Below are 16219 nucleotides of genomic sequence, written 5' to 3'. Positions count from 1 at the left end.
GTTCCGGCTGAATGCCCCGCTTCTTTGCTTGGCAGAAAAAGCACTTGACAGCCCCTGCAATACTGGCTCTAAAGCTCACTGGTTTAAAGTTGCATTTTGACTTCTCCTTACTTGGAGTACGCCTGGAAATACAGCTCTTTTGGCAAGAAAACTGGAAGAGGTTCAGTGTAATATGGGTGAGCAGCCCAGCTATTAGCATCTCAGCAGGAGCCGTTCACGGGTGCGCTTCAGTCATAATATCCAAGATTACTTGCCTGAAATTTCTCTCCCCTTACCACTCCCACAGGAGTTACTTTACTTTTTGGTGAATGAGTACTGAATTCAGGAAAGCAATGAATTCAAACATACCACAGATTAAGCAAGCCTCCTTGAGTATTTCTCAGCCAACCACAATCCTTACTTAAGACAAACCCCCACCTCCAGATGCATAAGGCTCTCCCCCCTCATCCCTTCCCTCCAGTCACAGACTCCTTAGAAAAGAGATGATGGTTTGGGGATATCAACTACAACCTCCCTCTTCTAGATACAGGGGTGATGGACTATGAGTTGACTCCTAACAACTCAGTAAACCCTTTATTCATGAGCTCAGAGTCGAGAAGTCAAGGCAAGGAAAGCTAATACATTTACTTACAGCATCTTTTACCTTTTTCTTTACCACCTGCCTGCCTCAAGTCAAACACACAAGGGGATTCCAACAGGAACTGTCGGCTCTGTATCACGATGAGCCTGCAGTCTCCAGTTACCATCTAGCACGGTGGTATTTTGCTAGCCGGAGTCAAACTGCGACACTCTGCAGCATACTAGATATCTAGCAATACTTTGTATTCAACAGGCATTTTTCCTGTCTTTCCTCTCAGAGGGGGGTCCAGTTAAGTGCTGAACTGTGGCAAACCCTTTCATGATGCACTTTTAACTCAGCTCTTAGAAGTTAGGATATAAAAGGATATGCAGGCAGAGACTTTCTCCCCCAGTTCTTAAGTTTCCACTTCATACATTATGGATAGAAATTTAAAAATATTCACAAAGTAGTTGAGTTGTTTTTTGTCGCTACAAAACGCGGCAAATAGTATCTATTTTAATTCCTCTATTAAACTTATGGAGATATATATATACATATACACACACAAACACAGAAACTGTGGCCCACATTCAATTTCTGCATGTGTAATTACAGTTCGGCATTCAAAATAAGCCAGGATGAAATCCCAAATCCACAGCATTGATGTAAAACTAAATGCAGTGCAACACAGCAATCAGAACGATGCGGTGCAGGTGAACCCAGGCCTGTTTGCCTTTACCTGATACTACTGTAGAAACACCAAACTTCTGTTCTGCTGCTGTTTGAGATAAGAAAAGCTCCTCCATTCAAGCTCTTTCTCCAGTCTAAATTTAAGGCTTAATTTTCAACAACCTCCTCACAATTTAAGAAAAACACTAGCTTTCATTTACGGCTGCCAATTAATGAAGCAGATGTCAGCTGCTAGGAATCGGCCCTTGCAGAGCGCTGGCGATGGAGCCGGGCTCGTTCCTCACCCGCCCGCCACACGACCGCCATGCAGGTCGGTCAGTGAGGATTTAACCAAGTGTTGTAAGCAGTTATGGAGGAAACCGAATAAAATAATTGCAGTTTAAGTGTATCCCACAGAGCCAGGCTACAGCAGTGTTTTCACACTCACATTCTAGCACTCAACCGCTTCACAGTACCAAGCTCTTCCCACAAGATGGTGGTTCACACGCCCGCCACACGACCGCCATGCAGGTCGGTCAGTGAGGATTTAACCAAGTGTTGTAAGCAGTTATGGAGGAAACCGAATAAAATAATTGCAGTTTAAGTGTATCCCACAGAGCCAGGCTACAGCAGTGTTTTCACACTCACATTCTAGCACTCAACCGCTTCACAGTACCAAGCTCTTCCCACAAGATGGTGGTTCACAAGGAATGCATTTGAAATGTCTTTTCTACCCTGTATTCTTCCATAAAAATTTAAGATAGTGAACATGAACAAAAACATTTTTTGAACTAAGGAAAGCAGAAAAAATCCATTTTCATTTCTCTGTCACATGCACTCGTGCCCCAGAGGAGGACGCAGTGGTGACAGAGGCAGGCTCCAGAGCGTCCCCCTCCCCGGTCTTGCTGCAGGCCCTGCAGGCAGTCAGAGCCCTGCACAGAGGACAGTCTTGCTGCATGTAGGAAGTTATAGGCTCAGGACTTCACATGTCTCCTTGTCAGGAGTTACCAAATCCTGTCTACCTTTGGTTAGCTCTCCTAGGGACAGCTTCCTGATTCTCTTTCAGCTGAATGCTGGCAGATGCCATAAACAGACAAACTTGCAAAACACCCACCATGACAGTACCCACCGCGTGTGCTGCACACTCCCGTCCTGACGTAGCCACAGCCGTGTGAAGCTGCAACCCCCACAGCGCATGTACTCAGCTCTCTTCACCTCCAGGCTGGAGGCTCAGCCCGTCTGCCGGCAAACTCCTGCAGCGACACAGCTCCTGAGGGACCAGCATGTGTCCCCCAAAGGCAGGGAGCAGCCAGACATAGCAGCTCGACACCTTCCACGAGCTCTCTGGGAAGCTTCAGCCCACCCACGTGCACAGAATTGCCGACTGCACTGCCAGGGCCCACCTGAGCCCCAGGTCCAGGCAGCCTGGGCTGCTCCCCCGCTGCTGGGCCAGGTGTGCCCGCCTCTCACGGGCCTGGTCAGGCTGCCGGCCCGCAGCTGCAGGGACTCCTGTTCCAGCCCCCACGCAGCGCTGGCCGCCCAGCCCGGGCCTCCTCTCACAGCCACACTTGCCAACTCACTTCTGCGGCTGGAAGTACAGCCATGTACCGATGGATTTATCGGCACGGCCTTTCTGCGCCTTCCAGAAAAGCAGCCTGGACAATGCAGCATAAATGCTTCCCAAGGCTTTGTGTTCCCTGACAGCTCTTCAGGTGATGATTGAAAAAGAGGCCTAAAAAGCAAAGCCTGTTGTACCACTTACTGCTGTGTGTTCTCCGACCAGTTAACGCATGGCCCGACTTCGGTTTGGTGCTACCAGTTACTGAAAAACCACAGGACAGCCTTCCCATTTTGCAATGCCTGTCTGGCAGTGGGGGAGTTGCTGCCAGTTCTGGGGGCAAGCGGATGGCCCTACTGCTGAGAACTGTGCCTCCCTGCCCGACACGGTTTTCTTCAAATCATCCATGTGGGTGAAGGAAGCACAATCAGCCCCATTCTTCCAGACAGGGAATTAAGTCAATGGAGAGGAGGGGAGTAACTACTATAATGTAAAGGCTTGGCGAGACTAGAGAAAAATTTTGTAGTGTACAATAGGCTAGACTGATCTACCATAAAGCTCCCTCTCTAGAAAATAAACTAATTCACAGATTCACAGAGTGGAAGGGACCTCTAGAGATCATCTAGTCCAGCCCCCCTGCCAGAGCAGGATCACCTAGAGTAGATCCCACAGGAACAAGTCCAGGCGGCTTTTGAAAGTCTCCAGGGAAGGAGACTCCACCGCCTCTCTGGGCAGCCTGTTCCTGTGCTCTGTCACCCTCACAGGGAAGAAGTGTTTCCTCATGTTCAGGTTGAGCCTTCTGTTTTCCAGTTTATGGCCATTGCCCCTAGTCCTGTCACTGGACACCACTGGGAAGAGCCTGGCCCCATCCTCCTGACACCCACCCTTTAGATATTGATAAGCATTGATAAGATTCCCCCTCAGCCTCCTCTTCTCCAAGCTGAACAGACCCAGCTCTCTCAGCCTTTCCTCATATGGAAGGTGCTCCAGGCCCTTCATCATCTCAGTGGCCCTGTGCTGGACCCTCTCCAGCAGTTCCTTGTCCTTCTGGAGCTGAGGAGCCCAGAACTGGACACAGTACTCCAGGTGAGGCCTCACCACCACAGAGCAGAGGGGGAGGATAACTTCCCTCGAATGCCCTTTAAGGATGTCTGGTGTACAACTAATTAAAAGTATTGCTCAAATGACGATATAGGTTTGGAGGGGTTTTTCCCCTAAACTGTTATTCTGGATTTCTCCCATTACAGCTGAAAAGACCTGGCTTCTTGTTTCATGAAACAACACGTTTGATCATGCAGAGGTGGCTGTAAAAGCAGCTGAATGCGTGCAGCTGGCACAAGCCGAGCCAAGGGTCAGGATGTACAGAAGCAAATGTCACACAAGGTCAAGTAGGTACTTCAAAGAATCTCATGCTGGCACAAAGCCTGGGCCTCATTGATGTCCAGGGGCTGTTTTGCCATGTTCTTGATGGCACCAAAATGTCCCAGGTAGGTTTTATAGGGACATATCAAGTGAAACAACTCTTCAGTAAGACAAACACTTCTAAAGCAAAGAAGACGTCAAATGACTGTGGGGGTCAGAGTCTCCATTATGGTCTGTGCCAGCGTGCACTGGTAATTCTTGTTCAGGGATTCCTGATGGAAAACACCAGGAAGACTGTTTTGCTTGAAACTGCCGATACCCATACACCGGTTTTATCAAAACCAGCACACACGCCTAGCAGCACTTTTGTATGAACCCCTTGCTGCACTTCAGAAGTGTTGCTGTAGAAGCATTCTGCTCTTTTACTTTGAAAAACTAAGTTTTACTACTGCTTTAAAACTTCATATATGATTTTATAGTGCCCTACATAAGCTGGCCTATCATTCTGAAAACCAACAATCCTTAACCCAGAGCCACAGTCAGGAGCTTTACAAACGACTCTTAGTTTCTTCATAAGTTTTCCAAGATTAGGAAAACACAAGTAAATCGCTGAATCCATTCTGCTGATTTGCCACGTTCTTCTGAACAACAAAGACGCACACTTCCCTCACCTGGGGGCTGCAATTTCATCAGCTACGTTGCTGACCTTTATCCGTGAACTAGAAACCTGAACGTAGTTTTGGTAGGTTGAAAAGTACATCCACATCCGCGTCCATATCCTTAGGGCCTGTTCAGGTTACAATCTTCCCAGTCAATTCCCAGTTGTGTGGCTGGTTTTTTTGGCTCATACAGATGCAACTCAAACCAGCTGATAATTAATCTTAATAAACAAGAGAGATGAAGAGGGGATAAATGGTGTGCGCACACGTGTACCTTGAGTACGTAGCTAAGTAGCTTACCCCACAGTCGCAGCATGGGTCAGTAACACGAGCAAGCACACAGCTCAGATTGTTCACATTCAAGTTCACACTGGACACTGTTCCCAGAGATGCTTCTAGAATGACTGGTTGTTTATTTTAATGGAATCGAGCAAAATATTTCCTCAAAAAAAAAAATTATTGATGTTTCACATTCTCAGTTCTAGTGCTTCATTTACCAGTGTCACACATGCATGGGTTACACAAACACAGACGAGGCCAGAAAAGCTTACTTATTTTTGTACTGTCAAGACAGTTTGATTTGTTTCTTCGCCAAGGAACTTGGGAGAGCCTGCAAGAAGGAAAAGTGCTGGAAAATAAGAATACAACCTTATGTACAAAAAATGTTCATCCTTCAGTTGAAGTCACTCCTTGAGTGTGCACTGGATGAATGCTGCAATACAGATTTAATTGTCACATTACTGCAGGATTTTCAGATTTGGCGTAGGTGCAATGCATCCATCATGACCATCACACCCACTGAAAGAAAGCACCACAGGCCTACCCTCTGGGGTGTCCCGGGATGTGTCAGAAAACCCATGGAGCTTGTAGGGACCCACAGTGCCTCCCTAGAGTTCTAGGTACTTCAGGTGGAAGGTGTTCAGGTAGCGACGGCTGAAGCTAAGTAGATCCCGATAAGCTGACATGTTTGGGCTGAATATGGCTGGATTTCTGGCAGCCACTTCCTCAATGGGGTTTTTTGGTGGTTTGTTTTTTTTTTAAAGTTTAGGCTTTTACTACTATAATTATGGGGTTGCAGGCACAGATTTAGGGTTGGTTTTAATTTAACTGGACATGGGAATTGTCACTTTCCGATCTGTCAGCTACTCACCACTGCTGGACAGCCTCCTAATTCATTCCAGAAGTCAGTGTATTGATATTATTATGTAAAAATGAGTAAATCACCCTAAGACTTTGTAAAAGGAAAGACAGTAACTTAAACGAAGTAGCACGAGAGCATAACACTGTAACTGTTTCCTCAGTGTGTCAGTGGCTGATTGCTACACAAAATACGTAACTTAGTTTGTGATTACCTGCTGTTGCACGCGGACAATCCCAAAAGGATCAGGATCCAATGACAGAGCCCTCAGTTTCACCACAAGAAATAAAAATTATCTCCATTATCCAAGAAGGCAGAACTAGCAATTTTAACTGTAGTGAAGCACAAGAACCCTAGTGCCAGATCAAGGTCCCCTGAACTCCACATTTGCAAAGAGGTAAAGAGACAAATCCCCCTGGAGAATTTACAGTATATGTGCTAGAACAGAGACCAAACAAGAGAGGCCACAGTGGAAGAGATGAAGGAGGTAGTGGGCAACACAGCCGAGGCACCATGGCTTCAGGCAGCCTGCAGCCCCATCTGCTCCAACGGCTTAAAGGCCCGTGGGGGTTAATACGGTTAACTTCTAGCTCCTCCATGGAGACAAAACTACGGAAGTGAATGTCTGCTCGTGGATATTTTAAACAAAAAAGAAAACATATGGCCCTCTGGAACTACGCTTGCTGTTTCTCTAGCTGATATGTCACAGAGAACAGATAGCCTAGGCCCAGAACTGAACACAAAAGCTTTATTACAAGAAGCAATTAGAGAAAAAAATTAGCGAACATGCTTCAGCGTTAGAAATTCTCAGATTAGTAAAGCGGAAACAAAAAATCGTTGAGAATGCTTGTGTGCACTAACTAGTAAAAGTTTAAAAATGCACAAGGTATCTTAGCTGTATAAACCAGCAGTTTCTTACCTGTGCGAGGAATGCTTCTGCAAACTATTAAAAACAACTTAGAATGAATCATTAAAAACAGCCTTTTCTCTCCCAGAGGTTACTGTACACGTAGACTAGTCATGAGCAAAAATTAAAAATAGAAGAATGGGCTTAATTCAGAAGGCTGAAAAGAAACACCAGTAATTTCACTTATAAAATCAGAAATTTCATTTAAAAACATAATCATGTGGATTAAGACCACAGGTGTGGTAAATAAGTAAGTCAAGGTCAGCCACAATGCACATCTTTAAATTCAAGTCTTGAAACATGCTGGCCTGTAGAGTTTCACAGTACAAATTCCTCAGGCAGTCTGGGCCTTAGGATGCAATCCCACCGACTACAGAGACCCAGCAGGAGCGCCTGTGGGTCGTAGGAGGCTGGATTTGAGCACTCCCCAGGGTCAGCATTGCCAGGAGGGATCTGAAGTCATCTATTCCAGCCTCTGCCAGAGAATGAACTGAGCCTTAAACACTGCCAATGTTTCAAGTCTTCTTTGTTCAACTTCTATTTTAAAACTTGTGTAAATGATGTTAGGATGTTCCCAGGGAATGTATTGCAGGGCTTTGCAAAGTTACCGCTGGGATTATTTTCTCCTAATGCCTCATCTAAAGGTAGGTGATTGCTTCTTATCCTATGAACAGAGGATATGGAGACAGTATTTTTTTACTGTCTTCTCTGCGCTAGCTTTTTACAAATGTGAATACTCCTTCAGTCATTGCTCATGCAGACTAAACAAACCAAATTCTTTCAATTTTTACACACAAAATGATGTTGTCTAGCACTCTCATCTCTCTTGTCTCTCTCCACTGGACTCTTTCCAATTCGCCCCCAACCTCCTTGAAGTTGCATGCCTGAAACTTGATATAATATTCCAGCTCAGACTTCATTAGACATTATTAGGCCTAATTAGAGTAAAAGGTTATTTCATGTGAATTTAATGGGGAATGCTTATTTATTCAGTCTAGTATGAAATTTGTTTTTTCACAAAAACATGACATTATTGGCCCATGGTTAGCTTGCCACTCACTGGAATCTGCATGTCCTTTCCCACAGAATTACCACAACTAGCCAGGCCTCCTCCATCCTCTGCTCCTTACTTTAATACTTTCTCTTTGCTCTTAAATGAAGCGAATCCTACTTATGCCACCTAATTTCAGCAATCAATTTTACTTCTTGTTCGAATCTATTCCTCCAACACACTTTCAGCCTTTATCAGCAATAATTGCTTGTAAATCTATTGCATAATCCAATCTATTTTAGAAAGTATATTGATTAGCATAAAATTGATCTAAGTAAAGGTCTCCTTACTACATCCTCCGTGGTGACAGTGAATTGCTAACAACAACCCTAAGTACAAATCACTCTTGTACAACCATTTAAATTATTCTTCCTGCAACTGGCTGTGAAAATACTAAACAAACCAGTCTTTACCAAAAGCCTCTTGCCAAAATCAAGGTACGTCACCTTTGCAGCTTCTCTGTTTACATGTCAGTTACTCTGTCACAGAAGGAATTATTTGATAGAATTTCTCTCATATGGGACTTCCCTTTTGTCTGAAACTGGGGGGGTGGGGGGAAGAGAGAACTCTGGAATTGAAAAAGTAGCATAGGAACAATTTTCCCTCAGAATAAACATTAAAAAAAACTAAAATACATGTTTTTGTTTTTGAAGATCTTCAGGATAAAGAAAACTCTGCAGATAACAGCAAGAACGCAGAACTGTAACTCAGAAAGAGTTTAATCTTTCAGATTTTGTTCAGAGATGTCTCAGGGTAATGCTTGTGTGGCTGAAAACATATTTTTGAAGACAATGTTTGAAAAAGTGGACAGCCCTACCTCATGAGAAGAAATCTGTACTTTATGAGGAGTCATAGACTCAGGCTGAATTAAAATGTAACTCTACCCATTTGTCTTCTTCCAGTCTACTCCATCTATTGTCTTTTGTTGTTAGTAGTTTAAGCTCACTCTTACTATGAGATGCTTCAGTCACATGCATATGTACTCCTCCACATCTGTCCAACTTTTAAATCATTGTTGAGGTGACTGTAGTTCCTACTGACCTACGAGCTAATGTCATGGTTCCCCATCTGCCCAAAATTAAACCTCCAAGAGCTAGTTCAATATATTGGTGCTATTTGAGTCCTCCTTGTCTTAGCCGTAAACTGGTCTATCTTATCCTACATATCAAACAGGTCAAGGGAAGTTGTCTTTATCCAACTGTATTTCCTGTAACAGAAATGCTTAGCACCCTGCACCTAGATTAAGATCCTGAATTGAAAGCCAATGAAAACTGGCCTTTATTTTTCTACAGGCTTTGGTGAATTCTGGATCAGTCCATTAGTGAACAAAATTCTTTTCTACCCTGTTACATTTTACTGAAAACACAGCTGTCCTACACACTCAGACAGAAGTAGTAGGTCTTTAATTGGTCTATTTTTATGTACAGGTTATGTTATATAGATGATATAAAAGGTTAGTGATGGCCACATGCTGGACTAGGTTCCCTGAAGACACACTGATGCCATCATGCTAGGCAACTGTTCAGAGAGAAAGAGACAGGATTCAGAAACTTGATGGAGGTCCTGTAACAAACCCATTAAACATCACAGCTGTAATAGATTAAAGCACTTAATTTCATTGGTCTGATTTTTAATACTGTACTTGATGTCACAAATAAAATATAACTTTAATATTTAATTTATACATTTTTCACATTTCCATGTAAAACCAACAGCAGGTTGCAAGTAAAAAGAGCTTTGTGGAGGCAACAGCTTTTTCTTTAATGTCAACAAGATTCTAATTTTATAGGAGTAATGTGTAAACATTCATTATTTTCTTTTGTACACATCTGTGTAAATTAGTTGATACAAATATAATTGACTATAGAAACATTTTGTTTGGTTGGTTTTGCTACAGTTCTATGCTGGTATGATGTACTAGTCGATTAATCTTTCTAAGAGTGAGATTTATGCATTTTGCATTCTAACCTCAGTATGTCCATTGCCAGCAGTGGACTTCAGGTTCAGAGTATTAGACTCACAGTGTCAGCAATCTAAAATCAAACTGCAGTACGAGACTATAAGTAATCAAAAATGAATGCATCATTTTCATATCATAATCGCCAGATGCTTAAAGCCATGATCCAAGCCAACCAAAGCCAGTGACAGTTTTCCCATTGACTTAGCTGGAATTCACCCGCAGTTCCGAGTCACTATAGATTCTCATTTTAGTTTTGTCATTTTATCACAGCATGAAGAGTTAAAAAGTGCGTAGTATCACAGCTTCAGTGTAAGAAGTAAAGCCTCTAAGTCTTTCTGGGCCTCTTTGTCCTGAAAGAAACAGACAACCATGCATCAACTCAGATAGGCTAAATCCCTTCATTTGCCTAATACGTGCTTACCCACATTTCTTTACTAACAACAGACATAACACACAACTATAACAGCCACACAATGTACAAGACTAAGTTAATTTATCAGTGATCGCAAAAATAAAGTCTGAAGTGAAAACAAGAGCCAGATGGCAGCCCTCCCTTCACAGCTCTGTTAAAGCACTTAAAACGTTAGCCACAAATTGCCTTCTCAGCAGACCAGTACACCTTTCAGCTTGAGCCGCAACTTTTATTGGTGTGCTTTGCATCAAGTACTGCCTTGCCTTACACTTTACGTAAGCTTGCAACTTGACTGCGTGCAGTTTTTCTAAAGGTATTTCCGTGACGTTTGCTAACAATTTATTATGCAATTAACCTGAAAACATTGGGAAATGTAATTAATAACATAGGTTAGATTGTGGTTGCGGTGCATACAGCCACACCTAGCTGTAGTAACCACCATGGACTGACTACACCCTTGGTATCTTCCGTACTGGTGTTGGTGGGCTCTGCCTACGCTACTGGGCTCATAGCAGAGCGGAGCCAATGGGAGATCAAGAGGCAAGTAATCTACTATGCTCAGAGCCAACACTATTATAGCTCCTAGAACAGAAGGGAAAGGCTCCTTTTAGGCCAACGTGTAGATGCAGTTTGCACGGGACTTAGACCAAATCCAGCCCACAGGCACCTGCACAGGTAACCAGTGACATATGTTTTAGCTATTCCATGTAAAATCCGTTCGCAATGGGGTACATGCATACGAACATGTAATCACAGTACAAAGCCTCCGTTACTCTACTTATTTTTTAAATGTCTTCTGGATATAATCCACTCGCTTTACTTGCCACTGCAAAACTTCCAGCTTGCAGAACACACCATGGTTTAAAACCACATTTCTAAAATGTCAGCACCTCCTACCTGCAGGCTGGCGAGGGTCCAAACACCCAATAATACATGCACCCATGTGTACTTGGCAGTGCAAGTGAAAAGCACTTCCATGTCACAAATTTTGTGCAAGTATTTGTAATGACAGAGACCAGTATTCCTTTCCCAGAGAATGCCACAGGCAATTCTGAAAGAAAATACTGTAGACAGACAGTGAAGTTATCACTGAACTTCAGGATCACTTCATTATCCAATCAGCCAAAGAGCTGGAACAAAATACAGAACATTTAAAAATAATTTTACGGGTGAAGAAATTCCTGCTTCTCTTTATTTTGGTTAGTTGTCTATAATGACATGGAAGAACAGAGAAGAATATTGAGATGATAAAAACCATATGCCAGACATGTCAAACTACATTATATTATTGGTCTGGATTACGGCATTAATACATTAGCTGGACACGTCTCTTGGAGTCGCTGCCTTGCTCCCACTGGCAACAATAGGCTAAACTATCTGCCTAATCATTTATCAGAGGCCTTAAAAGGCACACACTGCAACACCAGCAAGCTCTTGCCAAAATGCTCCAACAGAAGGAAATGTCACGCTGAATTCAGCACCCCTTCAACTCCATGTCACTACAGGCTGCCTGGAGCACCAGCCCGTGGGTTTCAATAAAAACTGGAAAATTCAGAATTTGTATCAGTATGTTGATGGATTCAAGGAAAAAATACTCCTTTCTGTACTGACTGGTCAACTTGTGAAAATTATTCTAAACTCCATTAAACAAAAAAGTAAAAAGCCAGATATTGCCCCATGCTACTAAGAAAATGAAAAAGGTTTCATTGCATCTGATCCTGCTCTTCTCAAACTTTTCTAAGCTGAAAACGATAAAGAAGCAGGTTTTCTCATATGTGATGGTGTTCAGCATTTCATGGGTTGATGAGGTCCTTCACTCACTTTGCAGGCTACACCATTTTAAAAATGTCCCTCCAAACAACATTTATAATTGTCTCCCTCCTTAGAAGCAAAGGATTATATTGGGCAATGGGCTTTAACGAGTTGCAGAGGTCCCAAAAATACTGGGCAATCTTTTCTGAATTTTTCTCTGGGCTTAGGAAAAGGAATGAAACAAACCCACGATTGTTTTAAGAACTAGCTGAAGAAACCGCAAACGTGTAGTGTCCTACCTCTGGGTTGCCAGTTCTAAACAAGACTACGTCAGTAAAAGCAGGAATTATTATTGTTGCAAACTACTTCACGGGCTGTGTTAATCGAGCCAGTGGCTTCCAGTCAACAAGTCCTCAAATGGCAAAAGCATTGAAAAAAACTCAGTAATGGCATTAAAAACAAAGCTGAGAATGGTCAGTGAAGGGAAGTATTATGTCACCTTTGGACAGAGTCCTTCCAGGCAAGCCACAACCCTGTTCAGTGTATCAGTGTCCAGTTCAAAGAATGAAAAATTCATTAATGCCCATAGCTTGACTGTTAATGGGAAGACAAAGCCATAAATCCTGTATTTGGCCAACTTTCCTCCTCATTGATTTCTAGGTCCGTGGCTTCTAAAAAAGAACAATGTCAGCTTTTTTGTTTGTTGGTTTTTTTGTTGTTGTTTTTTTTTTTAAAGACAGTCAGGCTTTGATCTCCCTTCAGAGCGTGGCAGGGAGAGGAAAAGGCGCAAGTCACAGGAGGAATGCAACATATTTGTGTCAGTCCCATTTGTTCACCCTGAGGCTTAGTTCAGCGCTGACTGAATACACAGTCATTTTCAACCTCGACTTTCTACTGTCAAGGCTTACATTTATTAAACACTTCTCATATCGTTTTCAGAGTTGAATGTGAGTTCAAAATGTTCTGCAAACTGCTACACAAAAGGTATTCAAATTACAGAGTCAGTGACTGTATTTTCCCCTCTTCTTTAGTTGCTTTTCTTTTATGTTTCATCATCCACAGGGGATATGCACCGGAAAAAAAGTCCTGGGAGGCCAGGGACTGAATAAGGGAAGAGAGGGGGTTGAAAACAAGAGCAAGACGGAAGAGAGAGCTGGTGGGAAAAACGGAATGTTGGCTTAACTGAAGGTAGTCCACATTTTGACAGTTAATTTCTGCTGAAAAATTTTACTGATAAATACATATACACAAAGACATACACATATAAATGTGCATGCAAAAATTAAATGGCAATTAAAGCAGAGGCATAAAGATAATGATTTTACCTTCCATCTCTGCTAATTATTTCCTTATGCAGTAAAACACTCAACCCAGGCACTGCACATGTGTGCACATGTTGACAATGTCCCAACTGTCAACACAGAACGATACACCCCCATGACCAGGACCAAAATGGTTACACCAGCCAACCATAACATAATTGTGTGCAACCACTGCCAAATCCCAAGCTGACATGCATCCTGTAGGGTTTCATTGAAGTCAGCGGGGCTGCATGGTACACTAAATAAGCTGGGCTGCAAGGGTGGTCCCAAGCTGTACTCTGATATGTGGCAACAGCAGTGAGGTGCTGAGAGCCACTCCTGCCTGCGGGAACAGCTGTTACCATTCCTTCACAGTGCCAGGAGAAATCCTGGATTGTAACAAAAGAGGGTCCCAGACACAAAGCCTGTTAATTAGAGATTAATAGCTCTCATGGACAATATAAATCATATAAAGTTATACACTATCCATTCTCAGTTTCATGATAGACTCTCACAGATGGTGTGACTGTAGTAGGTGTTAATTTGCATACAACTGTGTAATACTTGTTTTCCCCTTAGATACTTCAATAAACCAATGCAATCATCCTCTTACAACCTTCCGTATGACTGCTCTATGTCACAAGTTCGGGCATTTTATGTTCTTTTGTATTTTTTTAATATCTTCCTCTGAGGACGAACCATAACTTCTCAAGGCTTTTAGGATCAAGGCAAGCACAGCTTTAAAATATGAAGCTGACAATAGTTCCGCATTTTGAGGGGAAAACACCCTTTCACATCCAGAAGACTGAATAACCAGTTCAGCTACTTTGAAGACGGCTGTTGAAAAATTACAAGATGGCAGAATTCAATTTAAAATAATAGACCTGTAAAATTTTTATCCACTAGTTCTCTTCTAAGTTAAAAGACTAAGTTTCACTTGTAATCTGGTGTCCTTGTACTATGGTACACAGCACGGAGCCTTTGGTGTTCAAACCATTCCCCTCTTTCAGTCCAGCTGCTGCCCCCACCATGATGCCTACAGCATCATGCCTTCCTGTGCGGTGGTCACTGAAACGGCTCGGACACGGACACGATCATGCCCAGTTCCAGCCCCTTCAGAAAGATGCCTGTTGAGGCTTTCCTTCACCCCGTATACTGACTCTGAGACAGTATATTTCAAACTCCTGGAAGCTTGAGTTCCCTCAGCCACTCTACAGAAATAGAAAACTCTGCGACGCGACAGAAACCAACTGCAAACCTCTTCATCCTGCAGCACCCCACCTCCAGGAATACTTTTCCCACTCTGCCCCTGCGTCGGCAGCATGCCCGCGGAGGGGATACACTCCACGCTTTGAGGAATCGTCTGTTGATCGGTCTTGCTGCACTAAGCACTATGCTAAAACTGTTACCTTTGATAGGAGGTTGAAATGGATACTTTGTGACAAACTAGTCAATTTAATCATAAATATAATAAGCTCAGTGTTTGTCAGGATAGACTTTATCCTTTTGTATTAAATGACTACATACAAAAAATATCTTCGCCATTTTTGGAAGCGTTTTTGGAGGGGGAGAAAGAATAAGCAGACAATGCAAACAAACCTTTTGGCAAGAACTTCAAAAACATGCAGAAGGCAAATCAGTCACATCACTAAGAGAAAAATAGGCTGTAATCTCTGAAGTGCAAAATAGTATAAAACATAGGAGGTCTCAAATTCTTTTAGCAGCTCTTCTACAAATGTCTCATTTTTACCAGCATTTTACAGTTTGAAATCTGATCTCCTGATAATGAGTTTTTAAAAGGCCCATTCCCTGAGCTTGAAGCACTCATATTCAGTGTAAACAGAATCACTAATTAGGGAATAGTTTGTTAAAGTATATTCAAAAGATACTTCAATTTTGGGTTGGTGGTAGCTATTAGGAAATTCTTGTTCAACTCCATAAACAGTATTAGCAGGAAAACAATAGCCTAGAAATCAAAATGAACACAAATCTGAATACTTCCATTATTCTGTAATTGAAACACCGTGGACTTTTGCTTGGCATTTGGAGAACAAATGTGCATAAAATCTAAAGGAACAAATATCCTCTAAAAACAAGGACATTTTATATTGAGCTGATGGTGTTGAGAAAAGAAAATGTTCTGTTTGATGAGAAAACAAAAACATTTTTTATAACATTAACCCAAATTATTCATATAGTTTCAATGGGTAGTTTTTTTTAACAAGTCATAATTTGGACCCTTCACTTTAACAGCAAAAATAAATTACTTTTTTCTCCTCAAAATAAACCTAGGAGAGATTACCACAGCAGCTTCAAATAAGATCTGTTGGAAACACCACAGTAAATCTGCTACATATGACCAGTCTATGCTGGCTGGAGTAGGCATTTCTTGGAAAATCTGCTGTGGAAAATTCAAGATACATAAATGGTCTGTCGTAACAGGAACAACTGATGGGTGCTGAAGTTTATACTCTGCCCTCTCTTCCATCCCACTGTAACTCCCATTCTTTTCCTTACAGATAATATTAAAGATGTAAATTAAAGACCACGGAGATCAATTATGGTGATGTAAAAAAAATGTTAAGAAAATCTTACGGGCATGGTTTCTCCTCAGCACCTGCATTCTTGTGTAAACATTCAGCCGTTTTTCCTGCCCATCATTACATTTACCTCCTCCCCCACATCGGCTTTTCTAGCTTTTAAATGTCACTCAGGCCGAAGGCAGAGTCTTCAACAAGTCTCTGCTTCCTGCCATTCTACACCTGTAAGAAGTGAACCCCGTAATGGATCAATTTCTGTAATATCTAAATCTCTCTCGTTTGTTCATTTCAACCCTGAAGTGCCTTCATTTCTACTTGCTGGGAAGGAGGGAGTGGGTTTGAAATTAGTAT

General features: G+C 42.4%; 1 protein-coding gene across 1 annotated transcript in view; it reads right to left on the bottom strand.

Annotated features, from left to right (window-relative positions):
• Nucleotides 1-4345: 4345 nt before the first annotated feature.
• Nucleotides 4346-16219, bottom strand: part of LOC104510531 (regulator of microtubule dynamics protein 2-like) — a gene marked incomplete at its 5' end in the record, with an annotated part of 28211 nt that continues 16337 nt past the window's right edge. The window contains 2 exons of the mRNA XM_010152807.1: nucleotides 4346-4457; nucleotides 4820-4935. Of these exons, the coding sequence (XP_010151109.1) occupies nucleotides 4346-4457; nucleotides 4820-4935 (228 nt within the window). The remainder of the gene's footprint in view (nucleotides 4458-4819; nucleotides 4936-16219) is intronic.

The sequence above is a fragment of the Eurypyga helias genome, unplaced genomic scaffold (assembly GCF_000690775.1).
Source record: "Eurypyga helias isolate BGI_N326 unplaced genomic scaffold, ASM69077v1 scaffold29475, whole genome shotgun sequence".
NCBI classification, from domain to species: Eukaryota; Metazoa; Chordata; class Aves; order Eurypygiformes; family Eurypygidae; genus Eurypyga; species Eurypyga helias.
The sequence above is the reverse complement of the archived record's forward strand: the minus strand, read 5'-3'. Positions and strand labels throughout refer to the sequence as shown.